The 16918-nt window shown below is 34.4% G+C and overlaps 1 protein-coding gene across 1 annotated transcript in view; it reads right to left on the bottom strand.

Moving 5' to 3' along the window:
- DPY19L2 (dpy-19 like 2) overlaps nt 1–16918 on the bottom strand; it is an 87449-nt gene that overhangs the window by 46353 nt on the left and 24178 nt on the right. Inside the window, exons 7-9 of the mRNA XM_027102210.1 lie at nt 16156–16213; nt 14348–14439; nt 11996–12095 (exon numbers count right to left, since the gene is read on the bottom strand). Of these exons, the coding sequence (XP_026958011.1) occupies nt 11996–12095; nt 14348–14439; nt 16156–16213 (250 nt within the window). The remainder of the gene's footprint in view (nt 1–11995; nt 12096–14347; nt 14440–16155; nt 16214–16918) is intronic.

Here is a 16918-nt window from a genome sequence, read left to right as displayed (position 1 = left end):
TCTTAGAGCTAAATGTAGAACACAGACTAAAAAACTTCTAAAATATAATATAGGAGAAAATCAAGGTGATCTTATTTGAGGATTAGTTTTTAGCTATGACATCAAAAGCATGATCCATGAAAGAAAAAAACTGATAAACTGAACTTTCTTAAAATTAAAAACCCCAGCTCCACAAAAGACACTATTAAGAAAACTAAAGACAAGCCAGGGACTGTGAGAAAATCTTTGCATAACCCATATCTGATAAAGGTTTGGTAGGTCAAATGTACTAAGAACTCTTAAAACTCATAAATAAGAAAACAAATAACCCAATTTAAAAATGGTCAGAAAGGGCAACCACTGCGTCAAAAAGGGTGGCGCAGTGGTTGAGAGTCCTCCTGCCGATGCAGGGGACACGGGTTCGTGCTCCGGTCCGGGAGGATCCCACATACCGTGGAGTGGCTGGGCCCGTGAGCCATGGCCCAAGAGCCTATGAGTCCGGAGCCTGTGCTCTGCAACGGGAGAGGCCACAACAGTGAGAGGCCCGTGTACCGCAAAAAAAAAAGGTCAAAAGATGTGAACAAATAACCTAACCAAAGAAGATCTACAGAGGGCAAATAAGCACATGTAAAGACGCTAAACCCAATACTACATTAGGAACTGTAAATTAGAACAAGGAGATACTGCTACACACTTAATGGAATGGCTGAAATCCAAAAACCTGACAAAATCGGCAATTTCTTACAAAACTAAACATAGTCTTAACATACAATCCAACAATCACACTCCTAGGTATTTACCCAATTGAGCTGAAATCTTATGCCCACTCAAAACCTTCACATGAATGTTTAGGGAATCACCAAAGACTGGAAGCAGCCATGATGTCCTTCAAGAGTTGAATGGATAAACAAACTGTGGTACATCCAGACAATGGAATATTATTCATCAATAAAAAGAAATGAGCTATCAAGTCATGAAAAGACATGGAGGAACCTAAAATACATATGCCTAAGTGAAAGAAGTCAGTCTGAAAATGTGACACAACCTATGATTCTAACTATATGACATTTTATTTTGGTTGTACTTTATTTCACTAAAAATTGTACAGCTCTGCTGTGAATTAAAGTATTAACATTTATTTTAGAGGACTGCATTCACAATAATAATTATGACTGGGCCCAGGAATTCTTTTCTTTGGGCCTTTGAAAAGTCTCATGCAATTTAACATTTAGTGGTAACCAGATTATGAATTTGTTGTATAAGTAAAACAACAATGGATAATTCATTCAAGAATTCCAAAGAGATTTTTATTTCAAGAGGTGCCAGTTGAAGATGGTAATACTTTCAAGTAATAACCAATTTACCTGAATATAGTTTCCCAGAACTTTGCTTATAACTTAATTGCTTGGAGCTTAAAGTATAGTGTTCTTAGAAACGATGCTATAAATTCAAAGCCATTCAATGGATACTAGAGGGCCAATGCTATCTTCACCCTAAAGAAACTTATTTGCTGGTGGTGTGGAAAAAAAGGCAAGGACACGAATATCTCTGCAAACTTCATTTCAACACATTATCAAGTGCCTCATAAAGTAAGCTCAGGCAAGGTCATAGAATCTCAGAGTCAAAGAATGCATAAATTGTTATAAGTATATTCTATAGATCAACTACCCAGAATTTGGGAGTTTGGCGCTAATATCTTACTCTCAAACTTCCTGTCATTTTTTCTTCTCCCAGCGTAAATACCTTACTACCTACCTCCTCCCCCAAAATGGATGGGGAAGGCATAAAGTGGTTCCAACTAAAATTCCAGCTAATGGATAATCAGAACTTTACTGGATTTAAGAAATTTGTCCCTTTTATTAAGCTTAGAGTCTCTACCAAGGATCCCTCTGTTATTTTTTTTCAGCTTTATTGAGATATACTTGACTTAAAACATTGTGTAAGTTTAAGGTATACAACCTGTTGATCTGATACACATATATTACAGTATTATTACCACTGCAGTGTTAGCTAACACCTTCATCACGTCACGAAATTCTCATTTCATTTTTGTGGTGAGAACGTTTAAGATCTACTTTCTTACCAATGTTCAAGTATATAAAACAATAACGTTAATTACAATCATTATGCTATGTGATAGATCACCAGAACTTATTCATCTTCTAGTTGCAAGTCTGTACCTTTGTCCAATATCTTCCTACTTCCCACACTCCTCAGGCCCTGGTAGCCACCATTCAACTCTCTGTTTCTATAAGTTTGGTTTTTTTAGATTCCAAACTAAATACTAATACGTGATCCTAATATTATATCCCATGATATAATACAGTATTTGTCTTTCTGTCTGACTTATGTCACTTAGCATAATGCCCTCAAGGTCCATCTATGTCCTATGGCAGGATTTCCTTTTTCTCATGGCTGAGTAATACTCCATTGTGTATATATGTAGCTCATCTTCTTTATCCATTCATCTGTTAACAGACACTTAGGTTATTTCCATACCTTGGCTATTATGAATAATGCTGCAATAAACATAGAAGCACAGATAATCTCTTCAATATTCTGTTTTCATTTCTTTTGGATATATACCCAGAAGTGGGATTACTAGATCACATGGTAGTTCAATTTTAAATTTTTTGAGGAGCCTCCATACTGTTTTCAATAGTGGTTGCACCAATTTCATTCCCACCAACAGTGCACAAGGGTTCCCTTTCCTCCACATCCTCACCAACACTTGTTATCTCTTATTTTGATGATATTAATCTCTTATCAGATATAAGACAAGTGAGATTACATCAAAGTAAAAAGCTTCTGTATAGCAAAGGAAACACCGAAAGGGTAAACAGCAACCTATGGAATGGGAGAAAATACCCCATATATCCGATAAGGGGTTATATCCAAAATATATAATGAACTCATATTACTCTAGCAAAAAACTAATAACAATTAAAAAATGGGCAAAGAATTGAACAGCTATTTATCCTATGAAGATATACAAATGGCCAACAGGTATATGAAAAAACACTCAATATCATTAATCATCAGTGAAATGCAAATCAAAACCATTATGATATATTATCTCACACCTGTTAGGATGGCTATTTTCAAAAAAACAAATGACAAGTATTAGTGAGGATGTGAAAAAAAGGGAATCCTTTTACATTGTTAATGGGAATGCAAAATTATGCAGCTGCTAAAGAGAACAGTATGGAGGTTCCTCAAAAATTAAAAATAGAAATAGCATATGATCCAGCATTTCCACTTCTAAGTATTTATCCAAAGGAATTGAAAACAGGATCTTGAAGAGATATTAGCACTCTCATGTGCACTGCAGCCCTACTGACAATATCCGAGATATGGAAATAGCCTAAATGACAATCAACGGTCGAATGGATTTTAAAATGTGTTGTACACATACAACAGAATAGTATCAGCCTTAAAAGAGAAGGAAATCCTATAACATGCAACAGTATGGATGAGAATATTATGCTGAGTAAATTAAGCCAGTCACAGAAGGACAAATACTGCATGGTTCCATTTATCAGAGGTATTTAGAATAGTCAAACTCACAGAAATAGATAATAGAATAGTGATTGCCAAGGGCTGAGGGGAAGAGGAAATGGGAAGTCGCTAATCAACACACATAAGATTTCAGTTATTCAAGATCAATAACTTCTAGAGATCTATTATACAACATGTGTCTATAGATAACAATACCTATATTGTACACTTAAAAATCTATTAAGAGGGTGTATCTCATGTTCAGTGTTCTTACCACACACATACACACAAATACACTTTAAAAAATTTTAAGGCTCATTACATAAAAATAAAAGGACTATATAACAACTGTGCACATAATGATGTTGCATCAAAATGCTTAAAGCAAGGGGTTTCCCTCGTGGCGCAGTGGTTGAGAGTCCTCCTGCCGATGCGGGGGACACAGGTTCGTGCCCCAGTCCGGGAAGATCCCACATGCCGCGGAGCGGCTGGGCCCATGAGCCATGGCCGCTGAGCCTGCGCATCCGGAGCCTGTGCTCCGCAACGGGAGAGGCCACAACAGTGAGAGGCCCGCGTATCGCAAAAAAAAAAAAAAAAAAAAAAAAATGTTTAAAGCAAGAATTTACACAGCTAAAAGTAGATACAGACAAATCAGTTATAATGGAAGACTTTAGCACATTCCTCCTCTAGTAACTGAAAGCAAACAAAAACAGTAGAAATCTAAAAGATTAGAATAACACAATTAACAAGCTTTGCTTAACATACATAGAACCCCATATCTAACAAATATAATCAATCTTTTAAAATGCAACAAAAATAGAAAATACCTGGGAACAAATCTAATGAAAGATCTCTAAAAATCTGTATTAACATTATTTATAGAAATTAAGAACTAAATAAGTAGATATATATCATGTTCTTTGATCAGAAGACACAATATTTTAAAGATCTTAAAAGTTTTTATTTACTGCAATCACATTTATTGTCAAACTGAAAAGGAAAGGAATACAGTATGTATATAAATTTGGGGATGGGGACAAGTCTAAAATATAGGTTTTAAGAGAGACTGTGAGAAAGTGTGTCCAGCTCATTTAATAAAATAACTATAGTTGTTAAAAGTTCATAAATTTACTTTGTGAAGAAAATTAATCTTGACACTAATTATGAAAAATGTATCATACAGATTCTTATATAGAAAAGCAATTAGGTAATACAGTAGACTCAATTAATTATGGTTTTACAAAAGGTATAGAAGTATGCTTTAAATGCTTATTTCTTTTATTAATGCTTCATGAAAACTGAAGGTATTTTAGTAAGGAAATAAGACAACACACCCAAGTGTGTGGCCTTCAACAGAAAAGAGTTGAAAGACCCTAGAGATGCAGCAAAAATAAATTGGAAAGTGTTGGTGCTCTGAAGTAGGCCGACTTGATTTTAACTTAATCTCTGAGCCTCAGTGTCTTCATCTGTAATCGTAAATTAATAATACCCATGTGCCTGGACTCCTTGAGGATTAAATAAACTATAATACTGAAGTCTGGTATATGTTACTCTCTCTTTCCCTCCTCCCATAGACCAATACTATTAGGATATGCAGATCTAGACCCCCCTTCTTAAACATCATATTTACACTTCTGCTAAAAAAAAAACCTTCACAGGAGAAAATTATACTTAATAGCTGGTCTGTTGCTATTTGAACTGCTGGTTGAAAAGAAATCCCTCTCATTGAGATACAAGCAGCAGAGCCAACATTCTGTTGTGAAAATGTAGAAAACTGACTTCTATTCTTGCCTCCTTTCATCATACTTCTCAAGATAAGTAGTTCTGAGGATAGGGCAAAATTTGTTTCCATGAAACAATAAAGAGTTTTTAATCTGTTCAAATGCTTGGACCAATTTTGTTCCTGAAATCAGAAATGAGTACAGGCATTTAAAATAAATTTTAAATAAAACTGTGTATAAGGAATGAAACTATAAATCCCTTCTGTAAGCTAATTCTTGATTCCCTGTTAGTTTACACATATAGAATCAACTATATTTTAACCACTGTGGCCACAATAAACATTGTCAAACTAATAGAAAGGAATCAACCTGTAGACTGAGTTTAACAACAAGATGCAAGGTCAGACAAAGCTTTCAGAAAGAGAAGCTGACATTTATAGTAAGAGTAGCTGCTTCTACATCCAGAAGAAGAAACATCAACTCCCCTTGGAAAAAAACATTTTAGAGACCTTTTAGGTTTTGTAGATCGAAGACTCTTCTTGAACAAAAGGTTTATTTGACTTGCCAAAAAACTGTCCTTTCTCAGCCCCTTGGTGTGTGAAATTTGATGTTCAGTAAAGACAAAGGTACTGGAAAAAAGTTTCATAAGCAGCTATGAGTCTCCTGGTGGAAAACCTTTCTGAGACTCACCAATACTTGAACATCTCCAAAAAACTAATATAATCCTAATTTGGCAAGACAGAACCCCAAGGAACTTGAGAAACAAACACATTGTGTGGATGATAGAATTCTGAACTTGTGAGCTCACTCACAAGAACTGTACACCAGAACTGCAGTCTTTTTTTAGGAGAAGCCTAGTTCTACAGACAGCATTTAGCTGATATTGAAATTCCTTATGACTCAACTCAGCTATCTCAGCACTGCAGGCGTGCTATGAGATATTTACAAGAAAGAAAATGGTGCCACTCGTAAGTAAAAGCACACAGTCCAGGCCAATTTTAGTGTGAAGCACTTGGCATCTATGGCTGTTAGGAGTTTTCTATCTTCAATAAGGTGAATTTGAGTTCTTGACATCAGTGCAACCCAGGGGGTTTTAAGTGCACACTTGGCCTCTGGTTCATTCAGAAAGCTGTAGGACAGGAAACAGGACTTGTCAGCAGGACAGATTCAGATATTTCTCTTCAGTGGGAGCTCTCAAAGAAGTCTTCATGGTAGCCTCACCCCAGGTGACAACTCAGGAGCAAAGAAAGAAGATGCACATCACATAAATGCAGAAGCCACTCTGGCTTAGAAGATCCATAACCCATGGAAACTTCTGCAAGGGAAATGACACTTAAGAGAGTCACTTTACTTCAGGAATCCCAAAGTCAAGGCATCCCCCTCAGGAAGAACTTAGCTCACTTACAATTTCTTCATCTCGGATGCAATTAGGCAATCACCAAGCAACTTGCCTAGTAACATCATGGTCACACAACACTAGCAGATTTCTAAGGGAAGAGAGCTAGAAGGTTAACTGAGGGTCAAATTCCATGCAGAAGGGGTAAGTTTTGCTAAACAGCAGTGTGGTGGTTTTGACTGTGTACCCAGATTTCTGAATCCTCCAGATACAAGTAGTCTCATTTCTGGCTTCAACAGTGAGGCAAAAACATCTAGTCCTGATATTTGGCCCAAATAAATAGCCGATGGGCTTATCGTTGGAAGAGAAACTCCAGGGTAGGAAGAAAATAATCTTCTTATAAGCAAGATGAGGTCATGGAGTCACATTAATTTAAATATTAAAAGAGATATGGCTTTATACATACCCAAGCAAAGAATCAGTTATATAAAGAAAGAATATGAAATTGACAACCAGTTTTGTATAGATATATTGATACTATCTCTTCCGGAAATAATCTGCATCTCTATCACTTCTGATTTTATAACCTCCTTTCTGCAACTACCCCTGTTACTGTGCTTGGTCATAACAATCTCTCCTACATGAATGGGAATTCTCTAATAAAATATAAGAAAATAGAGCATATTATAAATTAAAATCCAGTTACTGAATAAGTAAGTCACAATTTCTCAGTTTCTTAAGAATGATAATGCTTTAAGGTCTTCTCACTCCAAATATTCTAGGTTTCTACAACTGTTGCTTGTAACTTTTTTCCTTTAAAATATAGCCAGTCCTTGAGTCCTTCAGCCCCATTTCTCAGACAATATGTGCAAGAGACGTGAACTAATCTTAACTTTAATCTGTGAAAAATATAATCAAGAATAAAAGCCTTAGAACACTCCCAGAAAAATAACATTGAATTATCTTCACGTTAGTATTAAAAAAAAAAAAACAGAAGCAAACAAAACTTTATACGTTAATTCAGAAAACTAAAAGCTGGGAGTTACGTCAGCATCATGGCAGCATAAGGTGTCCTGCTTTTCTGCCTCCCCCTTTTAACAACTAAAATTTGGCATCCACCCATGAACAAAAGTGCCTCTGTGGAAGTTGTGGGATCCAGCACCATATGCCAAGGGAACCGGAAGGAGTCTTGCCCACCTATGTATCTGGTAATAAGCAGACAGTACAGTTCCTCAGTACAGGCTGTGGAATAGCAGGAGCCAGTGAACTAATCCCAGCTCTTCTCAGCTATGGTTGAAGAAAATCTGGATACTGCTGACTTGGGCAGACACCCACAGACAAGAGAACCCTGTAGAATCCAGTCTTCCTGAGGAGAGGCTCAAGCACTTCATTGGAGCAAAAATATATATGAGTTTGGATGCACTAGAGAGAGTAAGAGGAACTTTGTCAACACCACCCTATCCCCAAGGTGGCACAGTGAGAGCCTGAACGAGCCAATGGCAACCTCTCCCATGGGGGAAAAGGAGAATGATGAGTGTGTGCCTGGCATCCCCAGCTATGCAGGACATTGCTGGAAAAAACAATTTCTTTCCCACAGCACTCAGAGCTCTGCGGTGCGACCTCCATGACTGGGGCAGGTAGGAGATTGAGAAAGAGGCAAATAAGAATATCAGAGGGCATTAAAAGGATGCAGTTCCTTCTGGTTGTGCTCAGGACTCTGGCAGGAAACCTGCCTACCAGCTGCTGAGAAAACCACCCAAGGATCCCTCCACTTGGCCTGCAGGCACTCTTGACACCTCCTGAGTGTTAAACTCACACCTCTCCCGACTCTGCAGCTGTCTCCTTTTTCATGTTCCTTCGTGTGGCAGTAAGAGTGAGTTCTAGTAGATAAGGAGCTCATGTGAAAAAGAGGCCAGGGTCTGTGGGCCTGTCTAGAAAAGACATACAAGCTTAATAATTCTGCCACAGAGGGAGCAAGAAGCATGAAGCAGGTGTATCCATATAAGGTCAGAGAAAACCCCAGATATAAGCAGGATGAATGAAGAATATATCCCACCTGAAGGCAACCTGAAATGCAAAAACTGCAACACAAAACTTCAAGGAACATGAAGAATCAAGGAAACATGAATAAGAATAACATGAAATATCACCAAAAAATCTCAATAGTCCTCCAGTAACCAAACTCTAACAGAATTCTACGATTTACCTGATAAAGAATTCAGAATAGCTGTTTTGTGGAAACTCGATGAGGTACAAGAAAATACAGAAATACAATTCAATGAAATCAGGATAAAAATACATGAAAAACATGAGAAGATTAACAAAGAGATAAAAATGATTAAAAGAACAAAACAAATTCTGGAACTGAAGAATTCAATGAATGAAATGAAAACTGCAATAGAGTATCAACATCAGAACAGACCAAACAGAAGACAGAACAGTGAGTTAGATAGGAACTTTGAAATACGCTGTCAGAGGAGAAAGAAGAAAAAAGAATGAAAAAGAGTGAAGAAAGTCTATGTGATTTATATGAAAATATCAAATGATCAAATAAGAGAATCACTGGAGTTCTATGAAAAGAGAGGGAGAAAGGACAGAAAGTTTATTTAAAGAAATAATAGCTGAGAACTTCCAAACCTATGAAGAGATTTGGACATGCAAGTTCACAAAGCTAATAAATCACCCCATTACTGTAACTGAAAAATACCTTCCCTAAGACACACTATAATGAAACTTAAAAATCAAAGACAGAGAGAATCCTAAAAGCAGCAAAAAAGAAAAAGGACTGTAACATATAAGGAACCCCCATTACTCTATCAACTACAGTAATCAAAACAGTATGGTACAGGAATAAAGACTAATATACACAGCAATGGAACAGATTGAGTGACCATAAGTAAACCCATGCATATACTGCCAATTAATATTTGACAAGGAAGCCAAGAATACTTAGGGGGAAAAATAATGTCTTCAATAAATGGTGTCAGGAAAACTGGATATTTACATGAAATTGGACTTCTATCTTACACCACTCACAAAAATTAACTTAAAATGGATTAAAGACTTAAATGTAAGACCTGATGCCATAAAACCCCTAGAAGAAAACTTAGGGAATAAGCTCCTTGACCCTCATCATGGCAATGATTTTTTGGATTGTAACACCAAAAGCACAAGCAACAAAAGCAAAAATCAACAAGTGAGACTACATCAAACTATTGATAAAAAGCTTCTGCACAACATAGGAAACAATCAACAAAAAACGGGAGAAAATATCTGCAGATCATCTATTAGGTGAAATCTTAATATCCAAAATGTATAAAGAACTCATACAACTCAATAACGAAAAAAAAACTGATTAAAAAATGGGTAGAGGAACAATAAATATTTTTCAAAAGAATACATCCAAATGGCCAACAGGTACATGAAAAGACACCCAATATCACTAATCATCAGGGAAATAAAATCAAATCCACAGTAAGATATCCCTCCATACCTATTAGAAAGGTTATCATCAAGAAGACAAAAGAAAACAAATGTTGGTGAGGATGTGGAGGAAAGGGAACCCTTGTGCACTGTTAATGGGAATGTAAATAAATTGGTGGAGCCACTATGAAAACCACTATGGAGGTTTCTCAAAAAATTTAAAATACCGCTACCATATGATCCAGCAATCCCACTTCTGGGTACATATTCCAAAGGAAATGAAAACAGAATATTGAAGAGATATCTACACATCTATGTTTACTGAAGCATTATGCACAATAGCCAAGGTATGGAAACAACCTAAGTGTCCATCAACAGATGAATGGATAAAGAAGACATGCTACACACACATATATATATATGTATATAAATATACATATATATGTATATAAATATATAAATATATATATATATATATAAATCCTGCCATTTGTGACAACACAGATGGACCTTGAAGGCATTATGCTAAGTGAGATAAGTCAGACAAAGACAAATACTTTATTATATCACTTGTATGTGGAATCTAAAAAAGCCAAACTTGTAAAAACAGAGAGTAGAATGGTGATTAACAGGGGCTTGGGGGTGGGGGAATTAGAGAGATGTTGGACAAAGTATACAAACTTGCAACTAGAAGATGAATAAGTTCTGCAGTTCTAATGCATAGCATAGTTATTATAGTCAATACTGTATCATATAATTCAAAGTTGCTAAGAAACTAGATCTTAAACGTTCTCACCACAAGAATGAAATAATAATTATGTGACTTGATAGAGGTGTTAAATAACACTATGGTGTTAATCAGGGGATAATCATATTGCAATATAATGATGTATTGATACATCGTATATCTTAAACTTACAAAATGTTAATTACATCTCAAAAAAAAGAAACAACAACAAGTAAAAGTATAGTATAACTTTTGAATGGATAGAAAATCATTAAGGCAATATCAAAATTACCGAAGGAGCTAAATTAATACATTTCCTTGCCAGGAAATGATGCACATTAGAAATCTATTCTACTATGTTGGCATATGCAAATAATGAAAACCACAGAAATTCTGTGTTTGTTATAGACCAAATATAAGGAAGTAAGGCAGAGAGAATACTCTTAACATGCTTTAAACATGCAGCATCAATTAAGTTGTGGTTATAACTTCATTCTTTGTAGACAATTGGCAGCACAAGGATTCTTGGCAGAATTTCTCACTGCCAATAAAGAACATCATTACATATTATCAGTGTTTGTTAGTTAGGTGGAAAGGAGTTCTAAAGAAAAATCATAGTAGGAAATTTCATCCAAATTGACCTTTTACTCTCTGCTTCCCCAGCTCAGTTTCTTGCTATTAGTTACTTAGTTGTTTGAAGAAACAGGATATGGCCTCAATTCACTGAATAATACCATGATTAAAGCTCTGAGAAATGGTGTCCAGTAAGATTCTGCTCTTCAGACAGAACAGCCAACATTTAGCTGGATTAGAAGCAGAAATCCCCTACCATGAAGAATCTAAGTGGCCCTTACCATGTTGCGCAGCTTGGCACCTAAAATGATTCCTCAGACAAAAGGAAAATCTACAGGAAGGTTTATAGAGATCATCTCAAATACCAACAGGAAAAATTATGGATTAAAATAAGAGGAAAAAGTCTTTTGCAGGTTTAATATCTGCCTAACTAACAAACACATTAACAGAAGGTAGATTTATATGAGTAAAAAAAAACACACATGTATATAAACTTTATAATTATTCCATATTTTGAAAATCTATTAGGGCACAAATATAATCACATTTAAAATTTCTCTGTAATGAAAAAGAATATAAAAAAAGAACGTATATATGTGTATAACTGAGTCACTTTGCTGTACAGCAGAAATTAGCACAATATTGTAAATCAACTATACTTCAATAAAATTTTTTTTTCCTATGGAAACAAGCAAGCACATCTTGCATTCAACTTAAATTAGTTTAAAATCATCTTACCTGTGTAAAAAGTATAAACTGAGCAAATTGCCAGGGAAGCATAAAAGCAACATTGGAAAGGCACAGTGCAATAAAATGCTTTTTACTATTGTTCGATGTCCTTAATGGAGAGAATTGACACCAGTAAGTTTTACTATAAAAGTAGCCTATCATTAAACTGAATGACTAGTTGCAAAATGCTAAAATCTATTGATCCCCTTACCTTTGATGTTAGACAACAAAATATAGTTAACTTTTAAAAGCTCATTAAGAAGAACTTAAAATATTTGGGTTATAAAAATGTTTATAATAAAACAAACAAAATTAGAGCTTTAAATAAAGTATTGTATCTAGTTTATCAGTAGGTATCTTAAACATATAGCACAGGGAATTCAAGTCATTATTTTGTAAACTTTTAATGGAGTATATAATCTGTAAAAATAATGAATCACTATTCTGTATACCTGAAACTAATAAAATATTGTAAATCAACTATATTCAACTAAAAATTTATTTTTCTTTAACTATGCATGACATTAGAAATTTAATACTCCAGCAAGAATGTCAGAAAGTAGAATCTGAACTGACCTTGCATACCTCGAGATATTTATACTACATGAGCAGCAATAACTTTCATATACCACCACTTTTATGTTTCAAAAAGCAATGAAGAAAAGTATAAGTGCTGGTGAAATAATAAGCTAACGACTATGAGAAAAACCTAAAGAGATTTTAAACAATGACTTTAAAGAAATAATTCTGGAATACAGTTAAACTAATGCATATTGAAGTTTAAACCGTCCATTCTGCAATCATGAGATTTATCAGTAACCAATACCTTTTACCACACAGATTTTATTACCTTTTAGAATATGAAAAAAAGAAATGCACGTATTTTGTGTAAATTATAAAACTGTAACTCTTCTTTTTATAAAGGTTGTATTGGATTTCCATAAATTCTTGTACTGTGGTATATACATTTTCAAAAGCAAAATTTGTAATGATCATATTGTTTAATAATATTATCACAAAATATATTCACTAAGTACTCAGTTATATTTATAAAATAAAAATTACTTTTGGCTAAGGACTGGAGTATAACACATGCACTCAAGGATACAATTCTAAATGTTCTAATTAACATATTTAATTCCATGAACTCTCTGATTGGTTAGACTAATATCACTTCAAAAAATAAAAATGGAAAATAAACCATCTTTCTAGAAATTTAACTGGGGATGAGTGGGGATAAATAGGCAGCTTCCTCTACCATAATCTTTGAGAGAAGATAAGGTTTAGAGCAAAGATATAGAAATCGGGATAAGGATCAGATTCCCAAATCCATATTCAATCCAAAAATAAACTTTCATGTAGGTTAACAAACCACAAGGTAGTCTGCACCTTTCTAGAGGTTGGTAGTCACGCCAGTATGCCTTTATTTACCTTCCTTAAGCTAACATATAAGGGCCTTAAATGTCTACATGGCAGTGTGCTAAGTGCTCCATGGTTAAAGAGATAAATGTGGCACGGTCTCTGTTTCCAGTGGCATTTTAATACATTAAGTGTATGTTTAGACATTTGTGTATGTATGCTTTATTAACAAATTTACAGTTTTAAGAAAGAAAGAAGACATGTACACAAATGATCTTAATATAGGCAAAATCTGATGGGTACTAGTAAGTGAACTACGAGTTTCTCTGGGAGTTTGGAGGGGACAGTGATCACTCTCTCAATAAGAGATCTCATGAACATTCTATGAACCTATCTCTATGGTAAAGTTATTTATAGTATTCTACTATTTATGTTTTTTTTGTTGTTCCTCAGACTTTTAAAATTTCTGAAATGCTTATAAAATTAATCCCAACCAAAAAATGTGTCCAGGAAAAACAGTTGAGATGAAACTTTGGCTGAGTTTCTAGAAACATCTGTAGTTCCGATATAGTCATAAACATATGAATATAGATACTCCTTATCTATCCAACCTAGCATTTCCCAAATTTATTTGTGCATAGAACACTTTTTTTTTTCATGCTTCATCAAAACCACAGGATGGACAACAATGAGTCAGAGTACATAAGCATTGAGGGAAAAAAGTAATACTTTCTCAAAAACCTTTGCATCTTTACCAAATATATATGAACACATACATATTGGTTTATTAAAACATAACAGTTATGTAAAACCTGTAGCCTAGACTCTTAAGTGGAAAACGATTTTTTACATAGCAATTTTAGATTCTTTTTAAACTGGACACACAATTTATTTTTGAAGTAATTTTTTAAAAGAGTCCAAATTTAGTAATTATAACAACAGGTTGAAGTAATTTTGAGAAATTTACAATTTAGCTAGTTTCGTTTTATAAATAAGAATTACCTGAGAATCACAGTTAAGATGTACATCTGAAGTACAAGAAATGGATATGAAAAACTTTCCCGGAGAGGTGGTGTCCACATCACCCGAGTAGCCTGAAATCAATAAAATGCTTACCTCACTCTATGTTCCATTGCAATAAACACAATTAATTTAAAAAATCATGGGTGGGCTGGTTTTAGTAATTTTAATACTAGGCTCATTTATTTCTGGATACCTGGTATAGCTCCTCAGTTTTTGGAGTTCTCTTACAGCACATAGCCATTAGGTAGAGAGCCATTAACTAGCAAGTCCAGAAACAAGTGAAAGATAGATCAGGCCAAACGTAAGGACACTCGAAGGACAAACAAGATGATAGGGTTAGGAGCAGTGAGAATTCTGGGAAAGACAAACCAGATCCACATTCCAGCTCTTCAGTGATGACCCTGGGCAACCCAGGGCTTTGGGATTTATACATGTTCAGAAAAATATCTAAACAAATGTCACCTAGGGCATTCACAAACACCAAATGTTTACACATGACAAGTTTAATGTGTATAGACACTCACTACAAGTAATTAAGACTGTCTCTGAATTTGTGAAATATACCTTTGAAAGAGTTAACTATAAATTTCTAAAAACAACTAGAAGTATTTGGGATTCACTGATATGATGTATACAATGAAAGTATTAATTAAATTTTCATATAGACTTTAAAACTATTTCCAAAACATATGGGTGGGAATATTATAAAATTTTATATCAAGAATTCTGAAATTCTAGAAAGAATCTAAACTCTTACAACTTTGCAAGAGTCTTAAAATTTATTGCTCTTCTTCCAGGAAACCAAAATCGTAAACCTCGGAAGGTGAGTTACGGTATGTATAAGAAGGTCAACTCATAGTGTCAGTCATCTGGCATACTCAAAGAAAAGGTCTTGTGTTTATACTAATACACTGGTGACTGACAATGTATTTGTTTGCTTTAAGTTAATATATTTAAGATACTTATGTATAATTTTTATGATTCCCTTGTCTAACTGATTTTTTAAAATTAACCAAGTATCTACCTTTCCCAATAGTAATGGATAGAGACTTCCACCCTATATAATCTGTGCCATAACATACTACATATTTTGCTTCCAAAAACTAGCAGTCAGATTCTTCCACTTTTCTTGGCCATATCCTCAGCATCTAACACAGACTCTGGCACACATTTTGTACTTGATATTTTGTTGAATGAATCTATCATATTCTAAGTAAGTTTCCATGAACTCTTTTTAGGTGGACCATGTCTTATTGGGCTGAGTTAGTAAGTTAATTTGTATTTTGAATTCAGCATTTTGTGTAATTAAAAAGGCAGCATGATGTAACAGAAAAAAGTAAGGTTTTAGAGCCAGAAAGATGTAGAAGAGGAAACCCAGCTTCATCATGGTGTGAATGTGGAATCTTGAGTACGTAACTTATCCTCTCCAAATTTCAATTTCATATCTTCTACTGTGAGGATAACAGCCACCTCCCTAAAAATTTTGGTGGGAGTGAGATAATGTACATAAAGTGCCTAAACTCAACTAATATAGTACTTCCTTTTTCTATAAAATATATGTAACATATATATATTCTAAAACCAGGCAAGATAGCTCACACCATAAATTCTAATTATTATGTAAAAATGTGGATCAACATGATTAAAACATCAACTTACAACACAAGGTTCTTTAAAATACTGTCAAATCCTAAGTAATATACAATTAAATACTGTTTTGATGAATAAGTTTCCTTGTTCCTATGCCACCCCTTCTATTTGTACAAATTATTTTCTAGAAAACAAACCTCTCCATGGTTGAAAAAGTAGCATAATACTGTAATTAGACCTCCAAGTTGAGTCCCACTGTAAAAAAAAATGTATACAATCAAAATTCATGTAAAATATAGTGAGTTTTTCACAAAATTATCTTAGATTTTTAAAATGTCATAGTACTAAACAATATAAAATAACAGTAAAAATTTCAAAAGTACCCATGTAGTTGATGTTTTATTCTTGAATGTAAAAGCATACAAAGTGTACATACAAAGTAATCTGAATGTCATTAATTTTATATTTAAAATATTTTCTATGTAAAATATTATATGTGAACATAAAATAATTTTTAACGAACAGGCCAGCACTTTAGAGTTTATACTGTATTCTTTGAATATTCTGAGTGGAGGCAAATTTTTGTCATTCCAAATTGGATTTCAGTGACTGAGAGATGAAGAGTCTAACAGTTTCATTTAGCGGTAACTGAACCATCTAAACTACTGCAAATATTCTTTTGTTGAGTCCCAAGAAACAACAATGTAGAATACAAAACTGAGATCAAGGATGGCTGATTATTATCAAAGATTAAAAACCACTTCTTAAAGTTGCCTTTTCTTTAAAGTATTGTTCATCATTATATACACAGCTTCAGACTCGGAAGACAATAAATATTGGTTGAATGATTGAAAAAAGGAAAGAATGAGTTTAACAAAACAAGCAGAGGAAAGCCAATGGGAAGTAATTTACCTTTAACAGTTTTCACTAAGGGAAATTCAAAGGACGCACATCAGAAAA

Source organism: Aethalodelphis obliquidens, unplaced genomic scaffold (genome assembly GCF_003676395.1).
Source record: "Aethalodelphis obliquidens isolate GAN/ISIS:26980383/991018 unplaced genomic scaffold, ASM367639v1 scaffold5, whole genome shotgun sequence".
NCBI lineage: Eukaryota > Metazoa > Chordata > Mammalia > Artiodactyla > Delphinidae > Aethalodelphis > Aethalodelphis obliquidens.
Note: the sequence above shows the minus strand (reverse complement) of the source record. Positions and strands in the feature narration are given on the sequence as shown.